At 45.2% G+C, this 15,587-nt stretch overlaps 1 protein-coding gene across 4 annotated transcripts in view; it reads left to right on the top strand.

Moving 5' to 3' along the window:
- Positions 1-15,317, top strand: part of LOC147892828 (P-loop containing nucleoside triphosphate hydrolases superfamily protein) — a 60,472-nt gene extending 45,155 nt beyond the window's left edge. For 3 of the 4 annotated variants that reach the window (XM_087386974.1, XM_087386973.1, XM_087386976.1), the window contains one exon: positions 14,238-15,317. In XM_087386974.1, coding sequence (XP_087243100.1) covers positions 14,238-14,492 — 255 coding nt within the window. In that variant the 3' untranslated portion in view covers positions 14,493-15,317. Of the gene's footprint in view, positions 1-7,649; positions 7,729-14,237 lie in introns of those variants that run through there. The other variant, XM_087386975.1, reaches the window with a different exon arrangement.
- The last annotated feature ends 270 nt before the right edge of the window (positions 15,318-15,587 follow it).

Raw genomic sequence — 15,587 nt, 5'->3', positions numbered from 1 at the left:
GTGAAAAAAAGGATAAGATATAGGATGCTTCATATGAGAGAGAGAGAGAGAGAGAGAGAGAGAGAGAGAGAGAGAGGGGAGGGCAAGAGGGGGAGGGAGGAAGGGAAGGAGGGATCCGAAAAGGAATATAGCAGGAAAAGACCTCAGGAATTCTGAAAGTGATGATAGAAAATGATAGAGCAGGGTAAGAAACCGACCTTATCTTTTGCTAGTCATGCATGCTTGTGGCGAGAGATGTTTCACTATTCTAATTGGGGAAGTCTCTACTTAAGTCGATCTTGAGTGAGAGCATCTAATATCCAAGCTTGTCTTCCTTCCAACTGCTTAGCATGATTGAAAATTCAAATTTTCTTACATGTAAGATAAACTGTAAAAGTGCAAATGCGAGTTATCAATGGATTCTATTGAATAGGTATATTACATGACGGGATGGTACCAATTTTCTAAGTTTTCCATACGAGTCTCAAAATCTTTATCATTGTACTGGTCGTTGATAGAAGGCCCCCCACGCGGACGTTTTTCAATAGGTATACTGCATGATAGGATGGTACCAGTTCGCTTAAGTTTTCCATACGAGTGTCATCATTGTGCTAGTTAGAAGGCCCTGAAAACTCTGTCTTCTCTCTTCTTGTTCTTTAAACTCCGGTTGTACTTTTACATCCACCTCAAGTTCCTTACCTTGGACTGAAGCCACTACGAGACATGTACCTGACTAACATATGTATTGACTAGTTCATTCCAAGTAGACGTAAACTGACGTGATGGAGAAGAATACACTGAACATACTCTACTCTAGCTGCTGACACAAGGCATGCTTTGAGCACTCCAATTTCCTAAGGCATTCTTGACACTTCAAAACACTTACATTACATTTGTCAGGAAATGGCTCTCATGTTCTCTGCAGTCTAAGCTAGCTCCCTCTGATGCAACACCTTGTGCTCTCCAAGGTGTGCTGTGGATGTTTGTAACCTCTTCCCTGCAAGAACTGATGGTGTAGATCTCGGTCTCCCTCTGCTGCTTACCCTGATGTGTGGCTTGCATGGGGGACTCCCCGGATTGGATAGCAGCCAAAATAGCCGACTGGTTAGGCAGACTGGACGACCAGTCTGCCACCTGACCTGACCTGCCATCTGACCTGGGCCTCCACCAACCACAGACTGTGGTCCTTCCGAATATTCTGCTGCTGGTTGTGGGCCTCTAAAACTGGCATCTGGCAGCTGCTCCTTCTGCTGCCCTGCTGCTTAGCTGGCAGCCCTTTGTACCTGCTGCTGTACCCGACCAGTACCTTCTGCTGCCACGTTCTCCATCTGCTGCTGCTTCCAATTAGGTACCTTCTCTTTGCCACAATCCTTTTGGTGATCCCTTTTAGCTGTGGACCCTCAAGCAGGGCCAAATGCCAGCCATTGCTGCTGCTGTGGGTGGCCCATGTGGCTGCGCACCAACGAGTATCCCCATGTACTGCCCACGTGGCAGCCTCAGCCCATCTCCGTATTGATGCAAATACTGTTGTATGTTCTGAGGTATCAAGCCCCTTAGCTCTCCTTATTTGAGGAATTACAGGTGGGGCATTGACCCTATACTTCCAACATGCAGGTACTGGCTGAGGCAATGAAGCAAGTATGCAGCAGGGTATGAATATAAATCAGTGTTTGTATGCCTATATATTTGTGTGTGTGCTCATGCACATGCTCTTTTTGTGTGTATGTGTGTGTGTGTGCGTGTGTGTGTGTGTGTGAGAGAGAGAGAGAGAGAGAGAGAGAGAGATGTATTACCATCTTCTGGAGGCCTTGCGGGCCTATTAGACAAAGTACAATCCAAGGGTAACTCATACAAGCCACTTTGGGCTGAAGAAAGGCCCTTGCTGAGCGCTAGGCTATGAAAACTTAAAACTAAAAAACTAGTTGCCTATAAGGCACTCCCCCAAAAGGGTGCTGCATCCGTGGTTGTGCATTGAATAGCCATCCCGGAAGTGTGCGTGAAAGCACTGTCGCTCTAACCGAGCCAGAGCCCCCTGCCCTCATGTGAGCCGTGGCCTGGCTACATGAGTCATCGTGAAAACTGCCCCTATGAAGACTACCCCTAGTCAGGTGTATGACTGCACGATCTCAACCGGCTCTGCTTAGTAAGTGAAGCTGTGTCCAAGGTTTTCAAAACAACTCTAGGGCCTCTAGGTGTCTCTGTAGGCCTGCTACTAAAGAGGAGATGAGGACTATGTCATCAGCGTACAACAGTATTTGTATCATTAGATCAGCAACCAAGGATCCCTCCCCAGCTAGGTGGTCAAAGAAAGTCGCGATCTCATCAATATAGAGCCCAAAGAGTGTCAAATGCCATTTGGATTGTCGAATGTCTTGCCACCTTTAACCGAGTGGTGGATAGAATCTTTCAGGAGTACAAATCTTTTGTGGGTACTTTCTTTGATGAATAATAATGTACTCAAAGGATGAGGCAGAGCATAAGAAGCATTTGGCAATAGTTTTTGCAGAACTCAGGAAGCATAGATTGGTCATAATTGCAAAGAAAAGTGAGTTCTTTATGCCTGAGATCCACTTTTTGGGACACATCGTGTCCAAGGATGGGTGCGTATGGATCCTGCTGATTTAGAAGCAATCCATAGTTGGCCACAATTGTTGAGAAACTTGCATGATGTACATAGCTGTTTAGGGTTATGCTTGTACTATAGATGGTTCATACGTCATTTTGTTGAGATTGCTTCATCAATCTATGCATTGAAGAAGAAGGGAGTGCTTTTTACATGGGCTGAAAAAGGAATTGCAGCATTTGCAATGTTGAAAGAAAAGCTTACTTCGGATCCAGTGTCGATCTTGCTAGATCTCCAAAAAGCTTTTGCTGTCCAATGTGACGTATGTGGAAAAATTGACATTGGTGCAGTTATCATGCAGGATGGATGGGTTGTTGCATATGAGAGTAGAATCTTGCAAGATGCTGAAAGAAATTTGCACATTTATGAGAAAGAGTTGTTGATTGTGGGTCATGCTCTTTCTGCATGGAAACAGTACTTGCTTGGGGCTGATTTCACTGTGCAGATAGATCACCAGTCCTTGGAGTTTCTCACTCAATCTAAGTTGTCTGAGAAGCATATGCATTGGCTCATTTCTTATCCATGTTTTACTTTCAGATAGTGCATCTTGAGGGCAAAAAGAACGTTGTGGCTGATGCATTGTCAAGGAAACCTCAGGTTTTAGCAATATTCATTGCATACCACCATGAGTGGGATGCAATGAAGGATCAGAATGCACATGATGAGGATTTTGCAAGGATCTATGATTAATCGTCTAATGGTTAGTATCATGAGCATTATACTCTCAGAGATGGCTTTCTTATGATGCACGGTCGCCTTTGTGTTACAAAGCAATTGAGGCCTAAAGTTTTGATAGAGAGTCATGCTCCATCGTATGCAGGGTGTAGAGGCATTGATGCCATAGTAAAGGCAAGCGCATTTTTTCTATTGGCGAGTTTTGAGACGAGATGTAGAGGCTTTTGTTAGGACATGGATTATCGGTTAGAAGGTCAAGTTTGACCAACAGAGGCCCCTGGGATTGTTGCATCCGTTGCCTATCCCGGATAGATTGTGGGAGAGCATTGCTATGGATTTTATTCTCGATCTTCCTAGGATGCCTATAGTGAAGGATGGCCTATGGACTGTGATATGTAGGTTCAGTAAGAAGGCTCATTTCATTCCGGTAAGGAAGAAGATAACAACGGATCATATGGCTAGATTGTTCATTCATAACATCTTTAAGTATCATGGCATGCCCCAAGTCTATCATTAGTGACAAAGATCTGCGCATGACGAGTTTGTTTTGGAGAGGGCTTTTGGACACTACTTTGAAATTCTCATTTTCTTTTCATCCATCGATAAATGGACAGTCAAAAGAGGCTAATTGCGTATAAAATTCTAGAAGGAGATCATGTCTTTGTCGGTATAGGTCTCTAAGAAATCCCCTTGGTTAGACCAGAGAGTGCCATTACAATTCCACCTTGCCATCTTCAGTTGTGTTGTGCTCTCATCTCATGAGTCAGACACCGTCATGTGCTGCCTATTTCCCCTTCTTCCCTTTGTCAGAGTCGTGTTTACACAGAAGCGCGATGTCCAGTCGAATAACTTAATAAACTGAGAATTTTAGAACAGATCTTTGGACAAAACCCCCTCTGAGAAATCTAGAGTTCTAGGCCAAGTTTCAAATATAGGACTATTACAATGATCTTTCTTTTCAAAGTGGGACTTAGATGTACAATGGTTGAGAATCATCCAAGAAGTAGCCACTGGCAGACCCTAGCCAGGTGGAGAAAGCCGCATAAATGGTCTTGGTCCCACTTATCCCTGAAACATAGGAAACTCACATTCTACCCGTTAGGGTTAGTATAGAAACCTTAGACTCTGGAACACATAGCCCACAACAGAAGCGGTTAGCGTTTTTAACCTAAACGAGGTTAGAACTTTTGGAAATCGAAGGGAACATGTTTAGTATAAATAAAATCAGTTTTAGAAAGCCCTATGAGTGAAACAAAATCTGAAAAATCACTTTCTGGTAGCCTAAAAGACAAAAAACGGAATTGAACATGAGAAAAACAGTGCGTAAAAGAAAGTGTAGTGACTGATAAAAGTGAAATACGCGAATAATACTTGCCCCGTGACTCGTCTTGGGCACTGGAAAGGAAGAAATGTAGGCTGAAGCAGAAATTCCAGCAATCATCAAGTTGGACAGCAGGAGGATGGCTAGGAAGAGGGCGAATTTGCAAAGAGAGCAGTAGGGAGAGGGTGCAAATTTGTAAAGAGAGAGCAGTTGTCCCTGCTTAGAACTGAGCCCAAACTTTTTATAGACCTTGGGTGAAAGTAGAAAGCTAATAAAAGCTGAGAAAATACTAAAAGTGGGAGCGGTGTACAGGCACCTCGTTGGCAGCTCGTGGGAGACTTATATCCTTCATGAGGACATGGGACTGCTCCTTGTTTTTTCATTTGACCCCTTTTGGGATGTCGTGGCATTTTAGTCCACCACCATGGCTTTTTTTCCACATTGTTGAGGCTAGGGATAGAGTACTTTCTCTCCCACCTGTTGTATGATTTGTTTTGAATAGAATATATCACTCTTTATTTAAAAGCAGTCTGAAAAAGCTGTGAAAAGCGAAAAAAACCATTTCTAAAATTTTAATTTTCTAATTATGGTATTTGATTTGTTATTCTATGTTAGAATAGTTTTTAGGAGTTACTTGCATACTCTAAATAGGTCACTTAAAAATTTTTCCCCATTACCCCTCTACCCAGATCCCATGCACACAATTAATTAATCTACGGCCTAGGACTCAGTTAACCCGAGAACTTAAACTGCTTGTATCCAGCTCTAAACAACTCAGAATTCTACCAAACTGGAACCATCTTTTATCTCTCGAAAAGCCCTAGAAACTAGATACTCATGGACTGGGTTTTGAGATCAGTTCCCACTCACACTATGTGATCTAGATCTGTCCTTGTTGACTAAGCATCATAGCCTAACACACCAAGGCTCACCCCCAAGGCCATTGAAGGTGTTAGGAGTAGAATAATCAATTGGGTATGGAGAACCCCTGTGAATGGCGTCATCAATCTTGTACGGCATGTTGGTAATTCAATACCAGGTGGAGGGTGATCTGGTAAGATAGTCATTCGACTCGTAACTTCACCGGTGTGATGTCCACGCCATGCACTAGCTTCCGACATCCTGTCACTGGATGTGACTATGACGGATACTGAAGAGCCATGGCCATGCTGAAGATGGCAAAGAGAGAGACCGTGCTGAAGACGGTAACAAAAGACCATACTGAAGAGGGTAAACAAGACCGTACTGAAGATGGTAGATCACACTGAAGGTGATAGAGTGATGCTGAAGGTGATTGGTCGCGCTGAAGGCGACAGACGGCGATGGACTGCACTGAAGGCGATAAGAGCTCTGATGTCCGGAAAGGGTCACACTGAAGGTGCAATGCATGGTGATCAGCCATGAAAAGAGAGTACTGTGAATTGCCGATGAAGATGTGCACATGATAGCAGGAGATGCCCGGTCGGGATGTGAAGTCCTAGAGTTCACATAGAAGAATATACACATGTAGTCAGTAAAAATGAGATCTCAAGAAAGTGATCCAATATATGGCAGTGAGAAAGAGCCATGTTACACCCTTTCTTCTCTATCTGCTCTCTCTGGGATGATGACTTTGCCGTCTTTGCAGGCTGCCCATTTGCCTTCCTGTCTTGCTGCCATTACCCATACCATCCCCTCCCTCATACCCTTCAGTGCTGCCCTCATACTCATCAGGGTGGATCTATTTGTAGCTGTCCGTAGTTTCACTACCATGGGCCTTTCCGGTGCATTTGCCTTACTCAGCGTCCACGCTGGTTCACAAGTAAGGTTGACCCCCGTCTTCACAAAATAGGGTTTCAGCATCTGCCATGGGAGTGTTGCGTACTGTTAGACCCTTGACCAACACATTCAATGCTTTGCTGCTCCGCCTCTTTTCTTTTTCCAAAGTTTCGGATATGAACTCCTTTTTGGTTGATACTCTGCCCTTTTTAACCACGTCTTTCCATGTAAGAATATCTGCTTTCTGTTTTGTGATTTGGTGCGTGAACTCAACATGTTTACCTTGCATGGTTGCTTGCAAATCTGCCTTTTCTTCATTCTCATATTTCAGCTCATCAATGATCTTGCATCCCCCTTCCGGTGTCCCCTTGGTGTCCTTGAGTTGTTGAGTTGATAGTCTAACCCATTCTTATGTTACTAGTAACTTGCGACCAAGTATGGAATTCGTTGTCCACAACAATTGAATCCACGTCACTTGGTGATGATGGTAATGATAAGAATAAGTGGCTCCAACACTTATCGAACTACAATGCGTCTCTCCAAGCATTGATGGAGTTAAGAAACATTATTGATCATGCTTTTATTTTGGATGCAAATCCTTTCTGCTTCCCATGCTGTTTTCCCTCTTTTCCATTCTTCTCTTTTAGTCCTCTCTTTCCTCCATTCTTCTTGCATCTTTCCTCCCTCCTCCTCCACTTCAGACAACACTTTATCTGCTTGTGATTTTCAGCTAGTAGTGTCACGTTTGCCGCTTTCATATTTTATATTTTTTCAATCAAGACCAAACAGATCTTGCTAATGTGGGTGCTGACATCAGGTGGTGTCCCCGCCAAATATGCTGTAACAGCACTGTCCAAAGCTTGTTTTCCCCATGTATCCTCGGCACATTCTTGTTTAGGCATTGTGCAAAATAAATCTGAACCTTTTTTCAGCTAGTAGTGTCACGTTTGCAGCTTTCATATTTTATATTTTTTCAATCAAGACCAAACAGATCTTGCTAATGTGGGTGCTGACATCAGGTGGTGTCCCCGCCAAATATGCTGTAACAGCACTTTCCAAAGCTTGTTTTCCCCATGTATCCTCAGCACATTCTCGTTTAGGCATTGTGCAAAATAAATCTGAACCTTGAAGTTGAATGCTTCCTTTTTTTCCAGAACATATCAAATGTCTTTAAAATTCCGTGAGCTTCTCACATGTTTGGCAGTTCCTTGATGCACTCTAATAGTTCTTTTGACCTTGGCCTGGTTCTTGGTCTTGGATGCCTTCCTTGGTCGTTTTTCCTGGTCCTTGCAGGTTCGGAAGGCAGCAAGAGGAGCTTCTTGGTTTTCTTGATAGATTCGGCCAAGTATATTCGCAGGTTCTTGTTGATCTTTATAGTTGCTTACAGTCCGATATGGGCTGGAGGTGCGCAGCAAGTACAGCAGCAGGTCCAGCCTGGAGCGGTTTGTGGAGGGGGCTACTAGCTTGGAATAAGTCTTGAGGGCCTGGGACAGGTCATAGATGAGGTGCGACAGCCCAGAACAGGCCCTGGGGTAGTCACGACTGTTTCTTGTGGCCCTTGGAGTGATCGCGGCTACTTGTTGCCCTTGGAGTGGTTGCGACGGCCTTTGTGGCGGCACATTGTCCATAGCAGCCTGAGAGAGAGAGAGAGAGAGAGAGAGAGAGAGAGAGAGAGAGAGAGAGAGAGAGAGACAGAGAGGGCAGGAGGGAGGATATGATATGAATCATTAAATTCTACGTGAGACCCTTTGGGATCTATGGGACTGGTGACCACTATTAACTAGTACTAGTGAAATAAAACGTCTTACAAACTTGCTTTATGTAGTTAGTATTTGTTGTGATAGCTTGTCTGTTAGCTCGAGTACCTTGTTGCAATGTTCCAAAACTTCTTTTAAGTAGCTTCCTAGCTTTGTGGCTGGCTGTTCAACAAAATTTTCAGATTTCCTCTAAAGACCCCATATCCTTCTTTGGTGTGTGCATAAGCTCTACATCGTAGGAGTACATGTTCATCTTTTACCTCCCCTGCAGGCAAATTTTGTAGGTTCTTTCCTTTTGGGGATCCCACTTGCCCCTTTCCACCTATAGATCATGTGAAATAGAGAGAGAGAGAGAGAGAGAGAGAGAGAAAGTTTAGAAAGAAAGAAAGTTTATTAAAGTCTCCGGAAGACCGATGGGTCTATGAGACTGTGAAAATCCTGATACAACAAGCTATGGTAGTGGAGCTACTAAACGAGCATCCATACCAATGCAGAATAACAGTACTAAGTCCTAAGTACAACATAGTCATGTCGATGGTCGACTATATATCACTCTCAGCATCGTCATCAATATCATCATCATCATCGGTAGCAGCAAGATATTAGGATGGATGGGGCAGTGGAGGCATGAAGTCGGCAATAGAGTGCTGTCAGCCACTCAGAGGTGCGGTCTTGGCACATCTCTTGCTCGTAGCTCTGTGTCTGACCAGGGCTCCTGTAACCCCCGTCGGTCGGGCTCCGACTCTAAAGAAGGAGGGGATGTCCCTGAGTGTGATCTGTGTTGTGTCGACCCGTTGTCTGAGCTATCGGGTCATAGGCTCCGGGTCACAGTCATGTCGAGGCCTCATCTCGTGGGGGTCCATGTGATCTAGCTGAAAGAACTCCGTGATAGAGCTCTGAGAGGGATCAGTCGAGGAAGAAGTCTGCTCCTGTCTCCGTGCTCGAAGTATCCTCTCACGGTGTCTAAGTGCCTCATGAATGAAACCTGCCAAACACCGCTGGTCTGGGTAGGAGAGGAAACAGGCTAAAATCTCGTAACTATCCTTGAAGAGGCAGTGGAAACGTCCTCGGATCTCATAGTACATAGGGCACTTGAAGATGAAATGCTCCTCTGTCTCAACCTCCTACATGTCACACAGTGTGCATATGTGCCTCTCCCTGGGTAGTTGCTCTGCTCTGCCGCTCTCGATGCGGAGTTTGTGTGAAGAGACCCGGAACTGCCCAAGAGAGATCCTTAGCGAGTGGGGTAGGTGAATCTGTGTGTATCCTGGTGGGTCAATGAAACCCTCCGTTGTGATATGTAAGAAGTGATCTTTGTAGAAGCTGGGAGTTCACTCGGTCCCAACCAGGTCCGAAATGTGTGTAGCTGTAGTAGATCCTCACGGATAACTTGGTTGACCTCGTGTGATAAGAGGGGAGAAAACGGAGCATCCATGTTGTACTGGAAGAGAGAGAGTTTATTATAGTCTACGGAAGACCGATGGGTCTATGAGACTGGTAGAAAACCTGATGCAACAAGTAGAAAGGGTGGAGCTACTAAACGAGTGCCATCACCCATGCTGAATGCTAAGTCCTAAGTAGTACATAGTCATAGTCATATCATCAATAGTGACATCATCATCAACCTCATCCTCATCATAATCACAATCCTCATCATCACGTCAATCAATCCACATCACTAGGGCATGCCGGCTCTGGTCAGTACAATGAGGCCTCGTAGGGTGTAAATGTTAAGGGGAGGTGAGGAGGCGGGTCGTGCTGAAGTATAGCCAGTGATGGAGCGCTGATGACTGTCTATGGGCGTTGTCCGTCTCGATCTCCTGGCAATGGCTCTGCGCCTAACCAAGGCTATTATAACATCTTTGGGAGGCCTCATGGGTCTATGAGACCAAAATAGTATCTCATAGAAGCCGCCATGGGTTGATGAAAGGGTTCGCTAGGGCCCTTGCAAAGCGCTATACTAAGAAATTGAAGAACTAGAACTCAAAGCTAAAAAATATTGAGAGAAGTAGATGTGATCAACTGTGATCCTAGTGCCATGGCAATTCTCTAATGAGAGGTGAAGGTATCTCGTATTGGTCTCCGTGATCTTTGTATCCGATCAAGAGTGAGACCTCGACTTTGATGGTCCCCTCTGAGTAGAATTGGGATAGGCTGCACCTCCATCGTGCATGATCTAGTCAATCTCTACCTTGTGTGTGATCTTTGTGGCTTTGTACCCACAGATTCTTGTCGTCTCTTACTGCTAATCCACTATGCCCTCATATTAGCTAGTTCCTCCTCCACTCCAGTGTTTCGACTCGAACGTGTAGAAGTCTGTGACATGCTGTAGTGACCCGCACCCCAAGAGAAATGGGGGACAAAGCCAAGAAAGACGAAAATAACAACAGCAACAAAAAAAAGCAAACGACACAACTGAATTTGGAGGATGTGAACACACGTTACAACCGAAGTGGACTCGGGGTAGACAGCAAGGCAAAGGTAGGACCCGCCTCAGCTTCTTCAGCCTCTATCTCTAACCTCAACCTCAACCTCAACTCCCGCCACAGTGTCAGTTTCGTTTTCAGCTCCAACCTTAGCTCCCTCTATCTCTGTCTCTACTTCGACGTCAGTCCCCGCTTCAGGCCCAGCTCTAGTTCCAGTCTCAGCTCCATCTACATCTACGATCAGTGACATACTCATGCCCATGGCGCCGGTTGTTGTTCCCTTTCCCTCTTCTCCTGTTACAGCTCTCGCACAGCTTATGACCCCTACTTCGGAGGTGTCATACACTGTGCTGCATTACGCTTCACTCTCCCCTCTCCCTCTTGGTCAGCCCACCCTCCCACACCCCGTTGGGACTGCCTCATCCATTCCACTGTCATCTCCGTTCCTTACTCAGCCACCGTCCAGTTTCCGGACTCAGTGTCACTCTTTCATGCCATAGTCACCATAGTTTCAGCATGGACATGGGTGGACTGATACACCAGAGGCCCGTGAGATCCTGCTCACGGAGATACATAGTTTCCGTGAGCGTGAGATGGAGTTGGCTCGCTTCGCACGGGAGCAGGTCCGCTTCAACCAGGAGCAAAGCCGCATCATACAGGAGCAGGGTAGGGCCATTCGGGAGTAGGCGGGTCTTATTCAGGGACTCAGACAGGATATCATGCAGCTCCGACAGGAGGTCACAGCCATACACACTACCCCAGGGAGTACCCCGGTGGTCGAGGCAAAGATTGTGAGCATGCAATCTGCTATTGAGGAGACTTCCATATGGGTTGACGTGGCCAAACGGGAACCTGCAAGGGTCACCATTTCGGCTACCCTCATGGAGCAGCAGCAGAGAGCCAGTAAGGCTCTCAACATCAGAGTACGCGGGATCCCACACACTGAGGCTACACCGATGGTAGATGCGACTGCGTTCGTGATCGCTACCCTGGGTGTGGCTGAGCATAGGATAGAGAGGGCATGGCGGGTGGGGAGAGATCCCAACCGAGAGCAACCCCTAATCATACGATTTCATGACACTCAGGCACGACTTTCAGCTCTACGACGCAGGTCAGTCCTTCGAGATCAGCCAGTGATCTCTATGGATGAGGACCTCACACCTCTACAGGTTGAGGAGAGGCGCTCTTTGCTGCAGCAGCGAGATCAAGCCCGGAAGGAGGGAAAGTGGGCAGTGGTACGAGAGGGACGCCTTCTTACAGGCCCCCGTAGGACACCTGTCCCCTCCCCTACATAGGGAAGCGGGGTCTATGAGACTCAGATATTCGAGACCTTGTCCTGCACCATTTGGAACTGTAATGGTACCTTATGGTCAGAACCAGGGAACTTCTCGGAATCCTATACAGGCCACGACATAGTCTTTTATACAGAGACACATCAGAGTCCAGAACGCCCTCTTTCAATAGTTAGCGGATATACATGGGAGTCTGCCTACAGAGATGAGACGAGGGGTACAGGAAGAGTTCGAGGTTTAGGTGGAGTTGCAGTCCTTTTCAGATCCACACTTCAGGGGATCGTTTCAGTAGAGCAGAGATATACACATTCCAGATTTCTTTGGATCCGGATACGACACATGGACAGCCAGGATCTGTTTGTCGCAGTTTGCTACTCCCCTCGGAGACCTCCCACTTTGCCAGAGATATTCGAGGTGATGATGAGACATCCCCATTTGCTGCCCTTAATCAGTCCATCGTTTGAGGGAGAGCCTTCGTGAAAACATCAGCAAGGTTTGTCGGTGGTGGGGACGTACATCAGCTCAATAATGCCATCGATGATGAGCTCTCGAACAAAATGGTAGTGAACCTGGATGTGCTTGGTTCTGGCATGAAACACCGGATTCTTCGCAATCACCATGCAACTCTGGTTGTCACACATGATTACGGTCGCCTCCGTTTGTGTTTGGTCGAGATCCTCCAAGATCCATCTGAGCCATAAAGATTCGCATGCTGCGGTGCATCCAGTCCTGTACTCCGCCTCCATCGATGAGAGGGCAACGGAAGGTTGCTTCTTGCTGAGCCATGAGATAGCTCCTGAAGAAAGCACAAAACAATAGCCTGTAGTGGATCTGTGAGTGTCGAGGTCCTCGGCCTAGTCGGAATTACAGAAACCCCCAAGGTCCAAGCCTAAGGTGTAGGTAATGCCATAGGTACTACTACCTTGTAGGTACCATAGTACTCTTAATCCTGCTCTCCAGTGTGCCTCCCTGGGTTTGGCAGAGAACGTGCATAAGACTCCAATGGATAAAGAGATGTCGGCCCGAGTGTTGGTAAGGTACAGAAGACTCCCTACCAACCGCCTGTAACGTCCAACATCCACCAATGTTGATGAATCATGGATGCTGAATTTCAGCCCAACCTCCATCGGTGTAACTGTAGGCTTGCAGTTCTCCATCTGGAACCTCCTAAGCAACTCATGACAATATTTCTCTTGACAAATGAAAATACTGTCACTGCTCTACCGTGTCTAATCCCATCTCAACTGAGGTCCTGTGTTTCCTCTCAGCTACACCATTTTGCTGAGAAGTCCTGGCTGTGGTCAATTGTCGCTTGATTCCATGTGTTTTGCAGAAGCTGTTGAATTCAGTTGATGTAAACTCGCCTCCTCGATGGGTACGGAAAGCTTTGACCTGCCTCCCTGTTTCTTTCTCCACCTTTGCCTTCCATTCCTTAAACTTTTTAAAGGACAGATTTTTTGGCAATACAGTAAACCCAAGTCATCCTACTGAAGTTGTCGACAAATAAAAGAGAATACCTTGAACCTGCGAAGGAGTTTGTCGACATAAGTCGGAATGGACCAACTCTGGAGGGGCCTTAGCCCTAGATGAAGCCTCCTGAGGAAACTTGTCTCGATGCTGCTTGCCCTCCAAGCAAGCTCTACAGACACCATCTGTGCTTGTGATTGGCGGAAGTCCATCCACCATTTTGGTCTTTTGCATGTTGGTCAAAGTGCCATAATTCATGTGCCCGAACCGTTATGTGTGAGAGCATATTTTTATACTATGGTCTACACCCACTGTTGGGCGTAGATGACGTCAGTGGGGATGTCATAGTAGCTAGTCCCTGCTATGCGTGATGGAGTTTATGGTTTTCAATCTTATGACTGACTATCATGAGATTGAAACTGCACTATGTTGTGTTTTAAGAGGGTGAGTTTGGGAATGTTCTAGGTATATATCAGCCTTTCCTTTGTCTATTTCTTTAGAAAACTCCTCATGTTTCCCTTGGACTGTCATATGTAGGGCAGCCATCTCTTTCTTTAGCTTTTCATTTTCTATTTTCAGCATATTCAACGCCTCATTAAGAGGTGGTTGGATTTCCCCTCTTCAAGTGGAGTGCGGGCTTTCAGTAGTTCATTTTCGTCCTTGAGCTTGACAATCTGCATGTCTAGTTCCTTGATCATCAATGTGTGGTGGCTGGTTTTGGCATCAACCATGTGGGTCATTTCCTCTCACATCTTACCAATTTGGATTCCCATTTGTAAGTGCATTTCTGATTTCCATTTATTCATTTCTTCTTCCAAAGAAGTACACATTTCCTGTTTGATGGCTTTGTTATTGCTTAGATAGAGAGAGAGAGAGAGAGAGAGAGAGAGAGAGAGAGAGAGCTCTTAAAGTAGTCATGGCTTTGTTATTGTGTTGCAGGCAAGTATGAGACATCTTGCAGCAGATGCTTTTAGGTCTTATGTTCGGGCATATGCTGCACATAAGGGTGATCTTAAGTCAGTCTTTCAAGTTAAGAAACTGCATCTAGGCCATGTGGCAAAGAGTTTTGGTTTGTCTGATCGTCCTTCTTTGTTGGGGAAATCACTTAATAAAAAAAGGAACAGAAGACCAAAAGCAGAGGTTTCAAGAAGGACAAAGAAGAAGAAGCTTACGCCAGCAGCCATGTTAGAGTAATTATGTTATTATTTTTGGGGGGCTTGTTGTCTATATACTTTTCATGGTTTTGAGAGTGGTTTTTTCCTATGCCTGCAAATGTTTGGTGCTACAATATCATGTGCCAACAGACAGCTCCCCACGTCTGTAAATTGGAAAAGGGTGACTACCAAATACATAAACTCATGGATTTTTTGAAGTGAAAACAAGCAACATATGGCATATGGTTTTGAGCATAGGTGGAGGAAGAAGCAAGGCACTGTCAACTAGGAAGCTGAGGAATGGATTCTATTATGCTTGAAGACAACTAGCGTAAGAGATCTGACGGATGATGTAGTTACTTAGTTATTTCTGTTTCCTCGTTAATTTCTGACTAAAAAAGACTTGCTGTTGTGCGAATGGAGGCAAAGAGAGTTTGTGAGATTGGTTATATGATATATCCCTGTTAGTTGAAGAACTGCAAAGTGCTAGAGATATCAACTAAGGTGAGGTAAAGCTTCATTGAAAGTCTTTACATGTAACAGGAGCAGCACAATTTTCATTAAGTGATTTGGCGTGACGACATTTTTCATGTCACCAAAACACAATGCACAGTCATAGAATGAATTCAAAGTGAGATGTAAATCTTTTGTACAGCCTTTTTTTGAAACCCTTGTGCTTCAGCAGACACTGTTAATAAGCACATGGAACAAAGCGAGCAAGCAAGTTAAGACAGATTGAAGTTTCATAAACCCTTACTAAGTTTTGTTTCCTTTGAGATACATTAGGACATCTGAAGTATTGGGAGAAGCCGCCATCATGGCTGGCTTGTTCTTCACGTTTTGTGTGAAAAGCTGGATTGTTGATAGGTATATATATGGATGTGCCGGTTTTCATTCTGAATTTCAGTGGTTTTTAAGAAGGATTGACAGCCAAAAGTTTTCAAGCTATGTATTCCTTTCAAGTTGTTCTGTTTCTTCTTGCCTCTTGATGTTTTGAAGGGTACATGGGTATGCCAAATATGCACAAAATGTATGCCATTATTCTGATCAATATTGTTGAACTTTATACACGAGTACTTAGTGTGTGTGTTCTCTCAACCATCGCTAAGGGGTATAGGCTGCTGTATATTGTCTT

The sequence above is a fragment of the Dipteris shenzhenensis genome, chromosome 16 (assembly GCF_047967505.1).
Source record: "Dipteris shenzhenensis isolate YYH24624 ecotype China chromosome 16, Dip_SZ_1.0, whole genome shotgun sequence".
NCBI lineage: Eukaryota > Viridiplantae > Streptophyta > Polypodiopsida > Gleicheniales > Dipteridaceae > Dipteris > Dipteris shenzhenensis.
Note: the sequence above shows the minus strand (reverse complement) of the source record. Positions and strands in the feature narration are given on the sequence as shown.